Source organism: Sphaeramia orbicularis, chromosome 15 (genome assembly GCF_902148855.1).
Source record: "Sphaeramia orbicularis chromosome 15, fSphaOr1.1, whole genome shotgun sequence".
Classification (NCBI taxonomy): domain Eukaryota; kingdom Metazoa; phylum Chordata; class Actinopteri; order Kurtiformes; family Apogonidae; genus Sphaeramia; species Sphaeramia orbicularis.
In genome coordinates this window covers 22,044,648-22,062,411 of record NC_043971.1, presented here as the reverse complement: position 1 = coordinate 22,062,411, position 17,764 = coordinate 22,044,648, and the positions used below count along the sequence as shown (strand labels likewise).

General features: G+C 38.5%; 1 protein-coding gene across 1 annotated transcript; it reads right to left on the bottom strand.

The window, feature by feature from the left end:
• Window positions 1-188: 188 nt before the first annotated feature.
• tarbp1 (TAR (HIV-1) RNA binding protein 1) lies at window positions 189-16,597 on the bottom strand. Its single transcript, XM_030156591.1, has 29 exons — window positions 15,608-16,597; window positions 14,339-14,436; window positions 14,176-14,245; window positions 13,835-13,983; window positions 13,685-13,737; window positions 12,813-12,910; window positions 12,564-12,699; window positions 12,388-12,484; window positions 11,418-11,507; window positions 10,284-10,407; window positions 9,900-10,166; window positions 9,261-9,358; window positions 9,003-9,161; window positions 8,690-8,907; window positions 8,033-8,276; window positions 7,521-7,709; window positions 7,229-7,428; window positions 7,085-7,156; window positions 6,855-6,975; window positions 6,223-6,333; window positions 5,995-6,144; window positions 5,832-5,918; window positions 5,519-5,730; window positions 5,344-5,425; window positions 4,047-4,218; window positions 3,763-3,948; window positions 3,044-3,168; window positions 2,270-2,406; window positions 189-925 (listed from the first exon to the last, which is right to left on the bottom strand). Exons 1-29 carry the CDS (start codon window positions 16,500-16,502, stop codon window positions 745-747), a joined length of 4,821 nt encoding a protein of 1,606 aa, XP_030012451.1. The 5' UTR covers window positions 16,503-16,597; the 3' UTR covers window positions 189-744.
• Between the last annotated feature and the right edge of the window lie 1,167 nt (window positions 16,598-17,764).

The window sequence follows — 17,764 nt, the reverse complement described above, 5'->3', positions numbered from 1 at the left end:
TGATGCACCAGGGTGATCTGAAGTGAGTCCATGCATCTCATCTGGTGGGCGGTCTCCAGGTGAGCCAGCTCCTTTTCTTCAGAGGGGAGGGTGTAGAGTACACGAACACCTACTGTACTGATTTAACTCCTTCGCTGCTTTATTATCAGTCTTGAACCACAACAAATAAAGAGAAAATGTACATCAAGTGAATCAAATGTCAAAGATTTACTCATTTATTCACTTTTATGAAAATGTTATTGTACAATTTCAAACCAAGTGGATTAAAATACTGTTAAAACATAAAATGAGGCCATGAACAAAAGCAGCATTTATTTATTCTATGTACTTGGCTCCTGGATCTCTGAGGCAAAACCTAATTGGTTAAACAAAGAGGACACTTATCCTGAAATGGGAAAAAAACCCACGTTTATACGGCTGCTCTGCCAACAGAAATTGCCTCTCTTAACAGGTCTAACAACAGCATACCCAGTGGAATATTTAGATATAATACCCAGCAGTGATCTCTATTCATGACTTCCATTAAGGCACAAAAACAATACCAAGTGCTGACCAGAGTAAAACCTCAGATCTGCAGTACTTTCATGCACAGAAACTGGATCATATTCACACGCTGGACTCGATTTCCTGAAATAAAATGTCCACAATCAAATACTCTGAGCCACAGAGCTGAAGAGATATTCAACGTTTCCACATTTGGAGGCTGAATGTCATGTCCTTAAAGCTGCGCTCATGGTTTAATCCTCACTTGAGTTTGGAGTTGACTTCACTTAGACTAGAGGTGAGATGTTGCCGCGTATACTCCCAAATCAGCAGGGCAGCGCTGACGTGCACGTTGAGCGAGCGGATGACTCCTTGTTGAGGGATTTCTACGCACACATCCAACATTTGGAGTAAGTTGGCAGGAATGCCTTCTCGTTCGTTACTATATGAGAGATGAGAAAAAAAACATGATATTATGTATAACGAGACACGTACAATGGAATGATCGAGTGCACATTAATGCGATTTCACCACCGATTGACTTTGTTTATTGAAGTTGGCAGCTGTGATATTTGTTGCTAGATTTCAGTCCTTGTAAAACTGATTATATTCAACTTCTGTGACGAGGAATCTGTGTTTGAACCACTGCTTCAATTACAACTTACAGGGGGAGAACCTTCTCATACAAGTCAGATTAACAGAGAAGAAAGAGTACATGAAGAAGTCTTAATTGCTGAGCATCTACTCAATAATAAAAAGCAACCTCCGCTGACCTCTAACCAACTGCAAACTGCTGCATCACTCTAAATTATACAGAGTCCAATTCGTGTTTTATGTAACTGGATGTTTGTAATTCCAGCTTTTGTTGGGTTCAATGACGCTGTGAAGTTGATCTAATTTAAGAGCACTTGCCAAGTTAATGCTTCATTTCTGTGCGATTATGAGATGAGAGGACTGCTTTTCATCCCGATGACTAATGAATCGACGTCTAATAAGAACAATTCAAACTGTAATCAAACTGAGTATATAGTTGATATCCTGTAGTATGTGCCATGCAAACCAAACATAAAGAGGCAATAGGTTTGGCAACCTACAGAGTGTGTCACGCAGTAAGAGACCGAGATTTGATGAGCTACATTTATCTGAAGTGCAACTGGGTGAGATAATAGTGGGCTGATGAGAGATTAGAGCTGTGCCATGCTGTGCTGGGGAGTGCACAGCTGTGAAAGCACTCAAGGTTCAGCTCGCATAGGGCGTTAAACACCTCTCCTACCTCTGCGACTGAACTGGATAGAACAAGAAAGGACGCATACATGTACATAATAAATATTAATGCGTCCCTCTTTGCATGTCCACGGACAGAACTACTGAGCACATTCAAGGTGAGATGATCTTCGAACTACTGAAGCAGATGGAAATTCAAATTGAACAAGCTACGTTTGTTGGAATAAGACGACTATACTAGTTACAGCTCGAGTTTGTCACTCTGCTCGTAGTGGTTTGTGTAATTTATTTCCTCTGCTCTTCCCTCAGGGACAACCAATTATAGCCCAGCATGCCCCGACAGGTACACTATGGAGAAGAGAGGCTCTGTGCTGCAGGGAGGCACACTAAACATGTGTGATAATATTAAATAGCCTCGTCAGCTCACAGCTTTCACTCAGTCAGAATCACAAGGGCACGAGAAGGAAAAGGCCTGAGTGCATGTTGTAGCTAGTTGTGTGCACGATGGAAAAACACGATGCAGAGTTGTACTTTCACTAAAGTTGAATCAAAGCCATCATACCCCAGCAGTAGAAGGGTCTTTTCAGGGAAATGGTATTCCTGGAGGCTTTGACTGTTGGCTGTCTGCTCCACACCAACAATACAGTAACCTTCACTCTTCTTCAACTGCAGAAAGTCAATGAGTTCCACTGGCTTCACCTAATGGGCAGAGACATTACATAGATACAACCTCATTGTTATTTCGAACAATAATTATCACAATCAAGTGCGGATAGGACACTCAAGACACAATTACACCCCCTGGCTTAAAGCGGTGATAGTAAAGTTAAACACATAGAGCAGGGGGTCATTGTGAAATACATGACAGGAATATTATGGCGTTCTGTCTGTGTGCGGAAGATACTTATGGGGGGAAAAAAAAAGGAGCCTGGGAGGAGCTGAAGTGTAAAGTGCATGTACAGCCAGAAATGTGTGACGTATGATCATGTACTGGAAGGTGACATAACTTGTTTTGTTGTGGAATGGATGACAGCACTTCATTTGTGCCTTTGTGTTTTTTTAATGACGCTGTTTGATGCTTGCAGTAACAGGCAGAGGGTGTGTAACAGCCTTAGATGTCTGAAATATTCACCGAAATGTCACCAAATATACTGACTTTAACAGCTGCATGATCTGGCTGCTGCTTGGTTTTGATGTTTGATGGGCTCGACTATGACCGTTCTAGCCTCAAGCTATCGATGTGACATCACACATTTCCCAGGTTACTAGTCCACTGTGACTGATATATTAGAGAGAAGAGATAAAAATAACCGTGAGACCGTTTAAAGCACTTCACCTCCAGCAGAGGAAGCCACAGCTCTGATGAGACGCTCAGGGATTGAAAGTGTTTGTCACTGACATGGCGGAGGCTATCCAGGACCAAAGCACTGGCACCAAAGATCTCACATGTTCGGCACAGACCTGGAACAGCAACAACAACAGGTAATATTCTGTATATGACCTGTGAGCGTCCTTGAAATGGACACTGGGTTTGAATAAACAGAAGCCAATCTTCCTTTCCATTTGTTTAAAGTGTCAGGATGACCTTTTTAGTCACAGTCAGTGGAAATAATGACTCAGAATAAAGTGGCTGATGATCTATCATCATCTGCACAGACGGATAAAAAAGCACCACTCGCGATGGCCGGATTTCGAGTAAAACATTTACAGATCGGCAGCGCTAATGTTCTCTCTTACATCATCCAGTATCAATATTGGTTTTGAAAATGGGTCTTTTCCTCTATAAACACATTCTGATTGATTCGGCCCCTTATCATCTGTCACAAAAGAACATAAAATGGGACTCCACAAGGTGCACTCCCTGTATCAACTATGATAACAGGACTAAAGTGATATGCTTCACAGGCTGTTGTGTTTGACCTCTTCAGCCCTATGAAAATCAACACATGACAACGTTTATTCATGTTCGTTAAAATTATTCACTGACACTTTACTTGGTCATACTTAACAGAATGATGGCTATGAGGTTAAATTGTTAGCTGTGCTGCTCCTGACCTCCTAAATTGGTGGGTTTGTCGATCAGTGAGGCTACAACCAGCAGGGCGCCTTGCAGCTTCCCCACTCGGGCAGCTCTCTGTTGAGGAACCAGCTGAAGTTCTGGTTCCTGATCCTGGATTCCCAGCCTCCAGGGGGTTATCTTCTTCTGTACATCTGCCCAGCGCTCCTCCTTATCCTGCTCACCTGGAAAAAAAAAGACAAAATTGCTCAACAGGAGGTATGATTTACATGATTATGGTTTTTCTCTTTGTATGTAGTTCTGCTTCTAGGTGCTACTGTACTTTTGTCTTGCTGGATCCAGTCTCCAGGATCGAGCTGGCTCAGGTCAGAAGCAGGGTTTCTCAACGGACAAGTGGGACTTTGAGAGAAAGAAGCCAGCTTCTCAAACTTCCACGGTGGAATCCACTCATCGTCAGCCAATTCTGACAGACTGGGAAAAGTGTAAAATATAGTCTAGGAAAGAGAAACAAAAAACACTATGCCTTAATACAGGGGTGCCAAAATCCTCATAGTTTAGGGGCCACACTCAGCCTGATGTGATCTCAAGTGGGCCAGACCAGTAAAATAATATGCAACAAGTGGTACCAGGCACAATAAACCCCAACCCTTGCACATTCTTCGCCCATTATAAGTAAATGGAAAGATTTAAAAAGATCCTAAAAAATTTGAACTTTGACCTACTTTTCCCAAAATGTCATGAGATTTATTCTGGGTCACTGGCAGTCTATAAACCATATTTGTACGAATTCAACCAATAGTGTTGCTGCTAACGTGTTAACAAACAAATAAACCAAAAACAATTCCCCTTGCCTCCACTTCGGGGGGCAGGGTAATGACCGACAAACAATCATCCTAAATTTTCTTTTTTTATTGTGAAAAAAGTAAAATTACATTATAAAAGTGTGAAAAACCTGCACAACCACATACAACCTGAAATTTCTTGACAAAAATAAGTGGGTGCAATTTTAACAATATTATCTCCCAGCTTATTATTAACACAATTTACAGATCACAGTGGATCTACAAATACACAAAACGTTTACACCAGTAACAAGTGTAATTTTGTTGAAATTGTATGTATTTTTCTTAAGACATTTCAGGTTATTCACATTTTATTGAATGGAATTTTACTTTTTTCACATTAAACCAAGACAAAAAAAGTTGGAATTGTCATCACTTATAGGTTATGTTATTAATTTACTTGAGATAACATTGGTCTGTATGTGGAATCTAGACTAAAATGAGTTTGACACCTTTGACTCTTAATAGCTTCAGTGTAATTGATGTACTTTGCAAATTCATCCCGCGGGCCAGATTGGACCTTTTGGCGGGCTGGTGTTGGCCCATGGGTCATATGTTTGACAACCCCTGCCTTAACACATTATTTTCTTGCAAATTTGCATATCCTCCTGAGACTCAGCAATGCATTTTTGTACTCGGCTTACTTAACAAAAAAGTGTCTGAAAAAATTGCTGTATCATGCTGTTTCCAATCAAGGCTATTATTTCATGTAAAAAAGCCAAATCTTTTACTTTCCTGGGTCTCAGGAGGATATTAAAGCAATGATCTACCCCTTACCTCAACACTGAAATCTCTGATAGGATGAAAAGCACCAAAGAAAAAGTGCTCCTGAATCCTCAACCAGTTCTTGTTTGCGTTCCTAAAAGATGAGACGGTATTCAGATATACACTTGATTGAATACAATTCCATAAGACATGTTTTTTCACCCGTTATAAGCTGTTATGCTCTCACCCAGTGCTCTGCATAGCCTCAGCCTGGTTCAGACAGGCCTTAATCACAGTAGACAGCCCTCGCAAGCCATCAGCTCCTTCCTCTGCCTCCATCCTGACTTCTGCCAAACTCCACACCCTCTTCAGTGCCAGCAAGGCGTACAGTCTCACACTGAAGTTATGGTTGAAACACCACTGCAGGATGATGTCCAGTGCTTTACGTAACTGTACAACCTTAGATATGTAGGAAAAAAAAGACAGTGATGGAGAAAACTAACGCTAATAACAAGGAGTTTTAGTTGAAAAAAAAAAAAAAAAACAATCAGTGGCTTTACCTTATCCTTAATATGAGGGAGGATGACACTGAAATGTACCAGGACTGACAGGAAAGTGCAGACACTGGTCTTGGTCTTTTCGTGATCCTTTACAAAAAACAAAGAAATTTTACCAAAATATTGCGTATATTTTCATAGTCAGGTGTCCAGATTGGGATCTTACCATGCTGAAGCAGTCCCAAAAGCTGTCTATGTGTTGAGGATTGCGGGAAAGGATCAGAATCATCATCCACTCGATGAGGTACTTAACCGAGGCCTGGTTACTACAGAATCCGGCCTCAAAGACGCGGCTCAGCAAAGTGGAAATGAACTCCTGCAGGCACACACGATCCATTACCATCAGACTGACCTTTTTCCTTTGTTAGTGGAAGTGCCAATGTCATCGTCTTACCTCTCTGAGCTTGGGCAGCAACAGCAGCAGCGTTTGCCATACCCTGTTTTTCACACGATGTTGCAAGGAGTTGCTATAGTAACGTACTTTTGACTTTGATATATCATTATCCTGCAAAGATAGGAGGACGGTGAAAGAATGGAAAGATATGAGAAAAAAAATACAGTTAAGTGTTGTTAAATTATCTTTAATTGATGCTCAGACTTCTTATATATGAAAGATGTCTTCCCCATATGCCCTATGATACAGAATATCTGGCAGTGTAATTAAGGTACAAAAATTTATTACCCCCACCTTCACCTATTGTTAATCTGGGATAGACTCCAGAACCCCCCACCCCCACCCAACCATCTCAGGGACTAAGTGGTTCGGAAAATGAATTAATAAAAAAAATAAATAAATAGTGGTTGGAAATTAGTCTCATTTTGTTAAAAAAAAAAAAAAAAAAAAAAAAAAAAAAAAGACTTCTTAGAGAGGCTTAATCTATTTTGAAATGAGAAAATGACCAATAATCTAATCTAAAAACATTAAAAGTACAGAAACAAAGTAAAACAAAATCCATGCCCTTGATATTGGAGTATTAAACAACCATCTGAATACTATAACTAAGTTGAAACTAATCAAAAGCCCACCTTTTTTAACAAATCAGTAATTAAATTTTCCATTAGTCTTTGATGCTCCAAGTCAGAAGAATCCAGTCGACTGAGGAAAGACAGTACACATGTGCGCGGCAACTGATCGTCCCTGTTATCACTAGAAAAGAAAGACAGCTGTGACTACATCTACACAACAAGAGAGACCTCTAGTGGCAGAATTTTTACTTACAGCCATAAAGGAGAACGGCACCAAATCTACAGCTCACCTCGATACTGCAATATTAGCCGCACACTCTTCACCCAGCTGCTCCACATAGGTCTGGACATCCTGGATGAGCCTATAAAAGATAATACAGTTAAGACTAACCCCAAAAGGTTTTTAAATGAACAAGTAATGGAATAAGAGTTACCGCTGATCTCTCCGAAACACAGGTCCATACACACATGCCTCTGTCAGTATCTTGATGTGGCTGAAAACACTAGAAAAGATGGATCCAGTCTGGTTCCTGCTGCCTTGGCCTGTGGGCATCCACATCTGACAGCAGTGATGGATGAGCATACTGAACACACCGCTCTTGGAGTCAGACAGCTCCATCAGCTGGGTGGTGATCTAAAAACAATCCCACAACACTCCCTCATCTGTATACACTTTATATATGTTCAAAGTGCACATACTTGACCAAGGCGCTTCTATTTAATCACCTGTTTCATGGCTGCTGTGAGCATCGGAGCCCGGGTCTCTGTCAGCTCTAAGAGTTTATAGTGGAAGGCCATGGAGATGAAGCCTTTTAGTGCAGGCCAGAAGTCGTGAGCGTTAGTGCTCAGTCCCTGCACCAGCACCCAACTCACAGTCACAGCATCCACACAAAGAGGCTCCTCCTCATGGACCAGCTGTGAAGAAAATGAGATTACATGTAGGATTTTTAGAGGTGTCCCACTCCCTTTAAAGTTCACGTTCATCCTTTGTTCACTGACAATTTCCAGTTTCCACCAAACTTTTATAACATGATAAATCCTGTTGATAGGCCTGCCTTTTACATTCAGATTTGTGTTAAGAATAGAAGCAAAAATCCCTCAAACTGTCACACTTGGCACAGACATCATTTTACCTACTGACAATCAAAACTTACAGTCAACAAACAATGAAAAAAAGAGTTTAATAAATGTGTTGATTGTTTAACTTTTACATTTTTTATTATAAAAAACTGACTCACTTGTGGCAGCACTCTCTCGGTAAAAGTGAAAACAGGCAGCACCAGGTCACTGGGCAGCAGAGCCAAGGCCTCCACACCACAGCTCAGAGCAGCTTTGAGAGTTTCACTGGCTCTGGAAATCTCCACCGACTCCGGAATCCCAACAGCCTTGATCAGAACACTCAGGCACGTCCACTGGTCCCGCATATAATGGGCGACTATGCGTCCCCAGTCCTGTAGTGCAGGTCCATGCTCTTCTGTATCACTGTAGAAAAAAGTAAAGTACTCATTATCATGAGCAAACTTTAACCAGTTTTTGCTTGGTGGCTGCCTTGGACCCTGTTTTTTTTGTGTGTGTGCACTGTGTGTTGTTGCTTGTTTTTCTTTTTGTATATCTTACTTCAGTTATGGTATTATGTTATCTGTAAGCTGTTTGGGTTTTTTGTTTTTTTCTTTTACCTGCCAATGGGACTCGAGATGGAAATTAGCTGTATGGCTATAATCTCTTGCATTTACATGTAAATGTTCATTAACTGCATCATTTTAAAAATAAATAAATCATTCATTCATTCTTAATCACTCCAGCCTCATCCATGCTTACATACGAAGTATTTTTGTTGTAAGATAAACTTTCCAGGCAAAGAGATAAAAAACAAACAAACATGTATTTTATCTTACCTTAAATTGTCTATTTGTGGTTTCAGGAGGGTCTCATTGAAGCGTCCCACAGACATTTGGGAAGATGAAACTGGACTGTAGAAGTACTCATTCAGTCCTTTGAATACTGACACAGTTTCTGATTGCATTTCAATCGCTTGCTCTTCCACAAGACTGGAAATCGTGGCAAGGGATGCCATAGCAACTACTCTAACCACCTGGTTTGCAACAGAGGGATTCTGAAGATAGAAAAGCAACACAATTATGAATAATCAAGCAACGTAATTGAGAAATATTTGTCATCTGACTCAGAAATGATACTTTGGCTGTGTACCTGCTTGTTTGGTTCTTGCAGGACCTTGAGGTTGAACCTGATGAGCTTCTGGAAATAGGCCTGCTCTGTGTTACTGTGGTGCTGCAGTGTTGACCTGGACATGACTGCAAGTTGCTTCAGGACACACAGATAAAGTTCTGCACGTTCTATGTCAAACAGCTGGAAAAAAAAAAACAGCATATGCATATATCAGTGTTTGCCACTAGGGTCCATTTACACTAAATTGCGTGCTTTTGACTTGACTGATTTGCGGATTACCTCATGAAGTTCCCCACACAACCGCCTCAAGATAAACTCTTGGACAGGATGTGTAATATTACAAATGGCTTTCTCCATGGCATTCATCACATTATCAACTGTGAAAAGCAAGTGAAAAGTGTTACACAATACTAAGCCACAACAGATAATACCACAGCCAGAATACTAAAAGATGAAATGAGAAAAAAAATGGGAAAATACTAATTATTTAAGGATAGATGAGATGCATTTACTGTGATGCAGTTGGATCTCTGACAAAACCAAGACTCTGTGACATTTTCAGTTAATTTTCACCATCAACTGTGTCATAGATCTTATAAGAAAAAACAAGATGAAGCCTAAGAGATATAATTTCCTAAACTGCTGACATACGGAGAACCTTTCATCAACCACAAAGACACCAACTTAAACTGACAGAACTATTAAATTAAGTGTCATGGGGGTGATATTTAACAGAATAGCCTCATATCTTTAATGCTACATCAAGCAAAAGATCATTTGGAATGAATGGTGACGCAAATTACTCTTTTTTTTTTCTTTTTTTTTTATCAACGAACTTGTCCATCTCCTGTGACTCTTCCATATGTATGAAGGAGGATTTGACAGCTTTAACAATGAACCAGTTTTATCTATACAGACCTTGGTCCTCTCCACCGGGCTGACTGCTTGATATTCGTCCCAGCTGCAGCAGTTGGAGCATAAGCTGAAGGCTCTTGTCACTCTTTCTCACAGGCAGGTAGATATTGGTGCTGACTCTGCTCAAGGTGTCCAGCAGTGGAGACAGTAATGACTCCAGAGTGCTCCTGATATCTCCTGCAGCTCGGATCTTTTCCATGTCCACACACAGCAAAATGGCTCTGGCCAACCTGTGGGCCTCGCTGGAGTCAGCTAACCTCTCGGTCTGACCTGGAAAGCAGGGAAACTTGGGCTTAAAAACCGCATGTAAAAAGCATATTAATGTGCAAAGGTGTGTGCAATGGGAATTTTTCACTTCATGAATGTCGATTTCTTTTCCAGACTCACCTGTGCTGGCTGGGACTTGAAGATAAGTGTACATCTCTTCTTGAACATATGCTCTGACACTTTCCTTGCCGCTATGCTCCCTGGTCTTGAAGCTGTCTTCGTTGTCTGACAACCACACACACAGCTGCAATGATGTAAATACAGTCCGGGGAAAAAATTATTAGACCATCAAAAGTCATGAAAAACAATCGTTACGCTATCAAGTACTAACTCCTGTGTAGGGTTGTGTACTGGCAAGAATCTGGTGATACGATACAAATCACAATACTAGGATCACAATATGATATATCATGATACTGTTAAAAAGGCCATTTTTTGTTTGTTTCTTTTTTAAAATGATTATTTCCTTGAAGAACAGAATCACACCAGAAATATGCACAAATACTAAACACATTTTTATTTGATCACAACAGGATCTAATGTTATATCACAAAATTTTCCTGTTTGAAAATGTTAATTATGTTTTACAGACATTACAGTTTAAGATCCTGCTCATATGTTCATTTTCTATTAGTTCATAACTAATATCATAACATTATTTTTGTGCAATCTCAACAAAGGAAATAACATTATTTAATAAAAAAAAGTGTTAAATAGTAATAAATAAAATATAAACAAAAAAGAAAAACAAAAAACAAACATGAACTTCCACAATATCTACATTTGTATAACCACCTAAAAATGTCGATACAGTATTGTGAAATGAAATATCGGAATATATTGTAGAACCGATATTTTCCTACACCCCTACTCCTGTGAGTATCATGTGACTAATACAGACAGAAAAGAAAACATGGAATGCCTAAAAGCACTGTTTTTGTCAGTACAATGCCATAGCTATTGATGTAAGAACTGAAGTGATTTTGGTTATCAAGAAAACCATGGAAAATGGCTAGATGTCAGCTCTAAAATTAAACTCTTATGAGCTACTTTTGTTCTTATTATATTTGTCCAAACAAATGTACCTTTAGTTGTTCCAGGCATTAAAATGAAAAAGAAACTGAAGAAAACAAGGGGTGGTCTAATAATTTTTTCCGCGACTGTACAGGACAGCAATAATTCAATCCAACACTTCCTATAACATGCTACTGTTTATAAGACAGGTGAATGTCTGAAAATGGTCTTAGAGTGTACCTGATTCCAAAGTTGTGTCCCTCTGCACAATGACTCATCTGCACGGAAATGCATCAGGAAACTAAATATATCATCAAGGGTCACTGCACTCTGAAACAACATATTGACTCTATATCACAACAGTACAGAGACTGAATATTATATACAGAAAAAAGGAAAAATGTCATTAAAATGCTAGATATGTGTTAGTATACAATCAATACAGTTTGCAGCCACGTGTTATATAAAATTACAGCACATTAAAAATGTCAGAAAAAATGAAAAATCCTCCTGATATGATTCATCAAATAGGGACCACACTACTGGTAAATCTATTTTTATTCCAAGCATCAAACGTTAACATAACCCATAAAAATAGTTATTTATCAGTATCAGAGACAAAAACAAAAGCTACCAACATTGACTGAAGAAGATTTAATGGCTTAATATCTATTAATATCCCATACTACTGGTGTGACACCTAGAACATCCCATTAAAACATAATACAATTAAGACGACTCAGGAGTTTAAACCATATTATTATGAGTGAATGGATTAGTATGTTGTAATAAATGGTGTTTCAGTTACTTTGACCTCTTATGTTCTATATTTGTGCTGACTGTGTATCCTGTTTAGTCAGGGTGCTTGCACTTTATCCACAAAAAAATTCCAGACTGCTATTCCCCCTGCAGTATATTATGTTTTACTGGCAGAAACATTTAAAACACATGAAAATCACAAAAGTGCATGGATATCACACAAACAAGTTTCCCTAGAATCATTCCATTCATTTTTATATGCTTTCCTCATGTATTTTTTTGTCTTACAAGATTACGTGCCTTTGAGCATACTCTAAAATTCAGCTTTTTTCCATACTTTATTAAGACTTTCACACAAATTTCCAGATTTAAGGTCTGGAAAACAGCATTTTAAAATTCCATACTTTTTAAGGCTTTCAAGACCTGCACAAGCACCCTGTTAGTATCTTACCACATCTGTCAAGGAGAGAACACTTTTCAGCAGGAAGCACTGGGCAGCGCCTCTCAGCAGAACCTGATGTGTGATCATTGTGCAGCGCAGCACCTCCCTGTTAAACACGACAAAGATAATGACCATCCTGCATCGCCAGTGGTCTTTTATGAATGAATGTGAAAGTGACGCAGTACCTGAGCGCAGTGAGCCCATTGATCCCTAACAAAGGGCTTGGGGGCAGTTTGGATAGAGCCTGGGAGACGAAGAGGAGGGGTACAGCACACCAGTGCTTAGAGCCCAACTGCTGGATCAGCTGCAGAAGGACACAAGCTGCAAAACAAATACAACAGTCACAAAAAGAAAGATGTTTCAGTCATGAAGGGTGAATCGGAGCTTTATTTAATATTTTCTGTAACTTGAATGTTAAAAACTAACTTTTCTACCTCTATGATCTGATGGTAGACTATTGAAGAAGGTGGTCAGGAAAACTTCAAGTTTAGCTCCCAGTTCAGGACAATCTCCTACACTCTGTCCAACTGCCCTGGATGAAAACAAAATGTTTATTAATTATGGAACAGCACTGATAATAATTAATGCAGTGTATTGTAACTGTATGGTTTAGAGCACAGGTGTCAAACATGCAGCCCGGGGCCCAAATCTGGCCCGCCAAAGGGTCCAGTCCAGCCTTTGGGATGAATTTGTGAAATACAAAAATTACACGAAGATATTAACAATCCTTTTAGTTCAGGTTCCACATTCAGACCAATTCAATCTCAAGTGGGTCAGACCAGTAAAATACTATCATAACAATCTATAAATATTCACAACTCCAAATTTCTCTCTTTGTAAATGCAAATATTTTCATACATTTACACTAAAACAAGGTATAATTTCACAAAAAATGTGAATAACCTGAACAAATATGAACAACCTGAAACGTTTTAAGAAAAGTAAGTACAATTTTAACAATATTCTGCCTGATATTAAATGTTTTGTGTATTTGTAGTGATCTGTAAGTTTTAATGAACATGTGAAAATGATGAACTGAAGCAGAATATTGTTAAAATTACACTTATTTTTTTCAGTTTCTTCATGTTATTCACATTGTTTGAAAGGATAGTTCGTAGATATAAACATTTTCATTGTTTAATTTGACTTTTTTCACTCTAAAACATAGAGAAAATTTTGGAGTTGGCATTATTTATATATTATTACGTAATTGTTTTACTAGTCTGGCCCACTTCAGATCAAATTTAGCTGAATATGGCCCCTGAACTGAAATGAGTTTGACACCCCTGGTTTAGAGAGTTCTGACCTTTGGAAGAGCGAAGTTTCAGACAAAACATCCATAAAGGGTCCAATGATGAACTGAGGATTAAAAGTGCAGAGAAGATGGTTCTTTAATATATGTTCATTCATTGCAATTAAGTTTAATAAATATTTAATTCTGACTGAGAAGCTGCACCTGAGAAAAAGCCAATGCAAAAGCAGGCTGCTGGAGGACCTGCAGCGCCAGCAGATGATAGACTCCTTCACGCATTAAGGTTTTATTTTCACTGTGGAACATCCGTTGGTACACACACAAGAGCCAGGACGGATGGAGGAGGCCATGACCTGAACACAGCAGACAGAAAACCACAAACCTCTGTTAACTTTGTATTAACAAAAATGATGAAGCCATATCATCAAGAACTACTCAGACCAAGTAATTCTACACCATTCAAGATTTAAAACCAAGTCACTACATCCCATTCACACCCAAAAAAAAGTTAAAAATGTCAGAGCAAACCCCCAAAAAACATTTACCTTGGCTGTCATTTGCTGTCATTTGGATCAGCGTATCTATTCTGTTTAGAACAGGCCGAACGACATGAACCTGCGGTAGGGAAAACACAACAAGGTTTACAGTGAGGGCATGATATAATAGACACTGTTTTCTGTGAAAGTGCAACCATCTTCTATTTTCTACCTGGTTCTCCTCCAGAGTCTCCATCACCAGAGCATAATCTTCCCAGAACTCTCTCAGCAGCTTGCTCCTGTCAGAGGTCCATTTGAACAAGGTCTCATCTGTAACATGATCAAAAACAGTCAGAATTCTCTTGATGGAGACATTTGTTGTTAGTATACATAATATTAACTCTCAATCAGCCCTGAGCATTGTAAATAGAAGTCAATAGTATTATTTATTTGTTTTGTTGTTGTTTTTTGTATGATTTTGCCTTGTTTTCTTTTGCTGAATAGGTTTGTTGGTTTGTTGTGTGATTTCTTTTTTTGTATTGTGTTTGTGTGGGAATTTTTTTTTTTTGTCTAAGTACACGTTTATGTGTAGAGCTGCAACCGATTAATCAATTAGGTGCTTGAAGCGAATGCAAAAATTCACGATTTGATTAATCGATTTGAATTGATTGAAGGGAAATATTCTGTTGCAGTTTTCCTGAACTGAAGCTTCTTTGTGCGTCACAATAAGCGTCCGTGTGAAACACAACAGTGGAACCAATGTTTAACAGCAGAGAAATGAAAGAAACAAAGCTTTGATTCAGGAGAATTGTGGCTGAATGATTTTTTTTTTTATCACTTTGATTCGATTAATTAGTTGCAGCTCTATGTAAATGTATAATTTAACCCTTTCATGCACAGTGGTCACTCCAGTGGACAGCTCTTCTACAGCTGTTCTCTTGTGGGTTTTGTTGTTCTTTTCATTGTTTTTTTTTTTTTTTTAACACATATCTTTATTAAAGTTTTAAGACACTACATATCTTTTCTGACATGAATTGGTAACATTATGTAGATCTCTCCTGAGCATAAACCCCCAGAATCACAACCCCTCCCCATAGTTTTCACACAATTTATCAGTAAATACATGTTTCTGTGCGTCAAAAATTAAACGTGTGGTGTCCAGCTGAGTGGACATTTTTGCAACTTCATGAAAAATAGGTTCATAAGAATTTGTTTTTTTCATTATTATTTTTTGTATGTATTTTTTTTTTTTTTATTTTAAATAATTTTTTCTTTTTTATTTATTTTTTATTTATTTTTCAGAAGAAAATTTTCAATCGCATTGTTTTTTTCATGCCGTAAAGAGGAATAAAAACACTCAGGAAAAATTTTTGATTAAGGTTCTCATAATTCGTACATGAAAGGGTTAATTAAAAAAAACACAAACAAAAAAAAAAACAGAAAAAAACAGAATTTAATCCACAGAATCGCACTGAAATTAGCAATTTCTGCACATTTTTACCTTGTTGGGATGGAAAAGTGTCCACCCCCTCCTCCTCTGACAGGGCCACACACCTTTTTAGCAGGTACAGCGCCCTCTTACGTGAAACACTATCCCTGTGCGTCAATCCATCCTGAACCATCCTCCAAAATTGGATGTTCACCCGTGGGTCTGGGTCACTGTGGGGTCTCATCAGGTGGTCTGACAGGGTTGTCAAACACAGGAGTGAGCGCTCTGTTACTACAGATGTGCGACTATTGTAGTGCCAGTTACTCAGATCATCCATGATCAACTTGAGGATGGTGCTTAATCTTCCATCGCTGCAGCAATTCAGGAGGTTTAAAAGAAGCCGGACTGTGATTTTAGAAACTAGTGCATTAGGGAGTGTTCTGATGCAGGACAAAACACGTGACAAGATGGTGTGTGTGAGATGTTCATCCGCTGATAGAGAAGGTAACAGAGCAGCCATGAGTTCATTTGCAACCTCCACGTTAAGTCGTCCTGGACCGGGTAGCTCTTCTTCTGACATCTGGATGGAAGGTAGGACGGACAGAGCCACCTTCCCCGGTACAGACCTGTCACACAGCCGGACACAGGCGCTCACAAGCCCGCAGACAGCAGCGGTGCTCTCCCTGCAACGCATGCTACCATCCGCAGCTTCCGTCGATATTTTACAAAGGAAAGGCAGACACTGTATCCAAATTACCGACTCTACATTTTCAATAATCCGCTGTCTTTTCGCGTCTGTAAACGTGTCCGAGTCAGATAAAATCGAGCCCAGACCCTGAATGAAAGCTGTCAGAGCCTCCACCCGCTCCGTCTCCGGCCACGACTCACTCGGCCACGACAGCGTTTTAAACAGTAATTCATAGTCCGGAGAGCTGGATAAAACCGCGTTAATTAAAACAGAATTCATTGTAGATAAATGCTACGACGCGACATACATTCAGCAGCTAAAATTTCCCGCAACCGGCTTCTTCACGGCTCCCATCTACCAGCGGTAACACGTTTCTCCAAACAGAATGTAAACTTCCGTAAACGTCATCTCAAAATATCGCGAGAAGTACGGGACTGCGCGTAGAGTAGACCTGTACACTATTAAACCCTTTCATGCATGAATTATGAGAACCTTCGTTAAGTATTTTTTTTTCCTAAGTGTTTTTATTCCTCTTTAGGCACGAAAAAAATGAATAAATAAATAAATAAATAAATAAATAAATAAATAAATAAATAAATAAATAAATAAAATAATGCAATTGATTTTTATGAATCTTTTTTTCATTGAGTTACAAAAATGTCCACTAAGGGGAAACCATGCGTTTGATTTTAGAAGCAAAGAAACATGTATTTAGTGATATTCTGTGTGAGACCTATGAAATAAAAATATTTTTAATGCTGCTAATCTGATGTTTTCTCACATTTTAACATACCTGCACGAAGATAATATGCAAAAAAAAAAAAAAAAAAAAAAAAAAAAATTAAAAAACAGACAAAACAAAACTGTTAATTACAGTCTAATAACATTTATTTATTTATTTATTTATTTATTTTTTTTACACTCAAACATGTTACTACAGATCAGGTTTATCTAGAACAGAAAAGTTACAGTAATGGTACAAACTGCAGTGTATGGGATGATGCATAAGCGTCCACTGTGTTCCTGATATGCAACTAAAACAACAAAATTCATGAATATACAAGAGAACAGATGTAGAATAGCTGTCCACTGTAGCAACCATTATGCATGAAAGGGTTAAATCCCATAAGATTCTCTTTAATTTATTTATTATTTATTTACATTTTGTCTATATATGTTTAATTTTATTTATTCTTGCAGTTTTTTTTGTTTTGTTTTCTTATTATTAATTTATGATTATTATGGCTTGGAACATCTGATGTTATGTATATTCTTGTTATATTATATGTTTTATATGTTCTTTCGATGAATAATAAATAAATTCTTGAAAAAAAAGAGGGAAAGTGTGAAGAATAATAAAGAAATTATTGAATGGGGAAAAAAAGAAGGAAAGTGTGAAAAAAAATCACATAATTGTACTGATCAGCAACAAAAGTTGCAGAAAACATAAACATATCCCTGTCTGCACCATATGAAGATATCACATAACTAAAAACCTAACTTAATCCTCAAAATATTTTTGCTTTAAAGTCCCATATTTT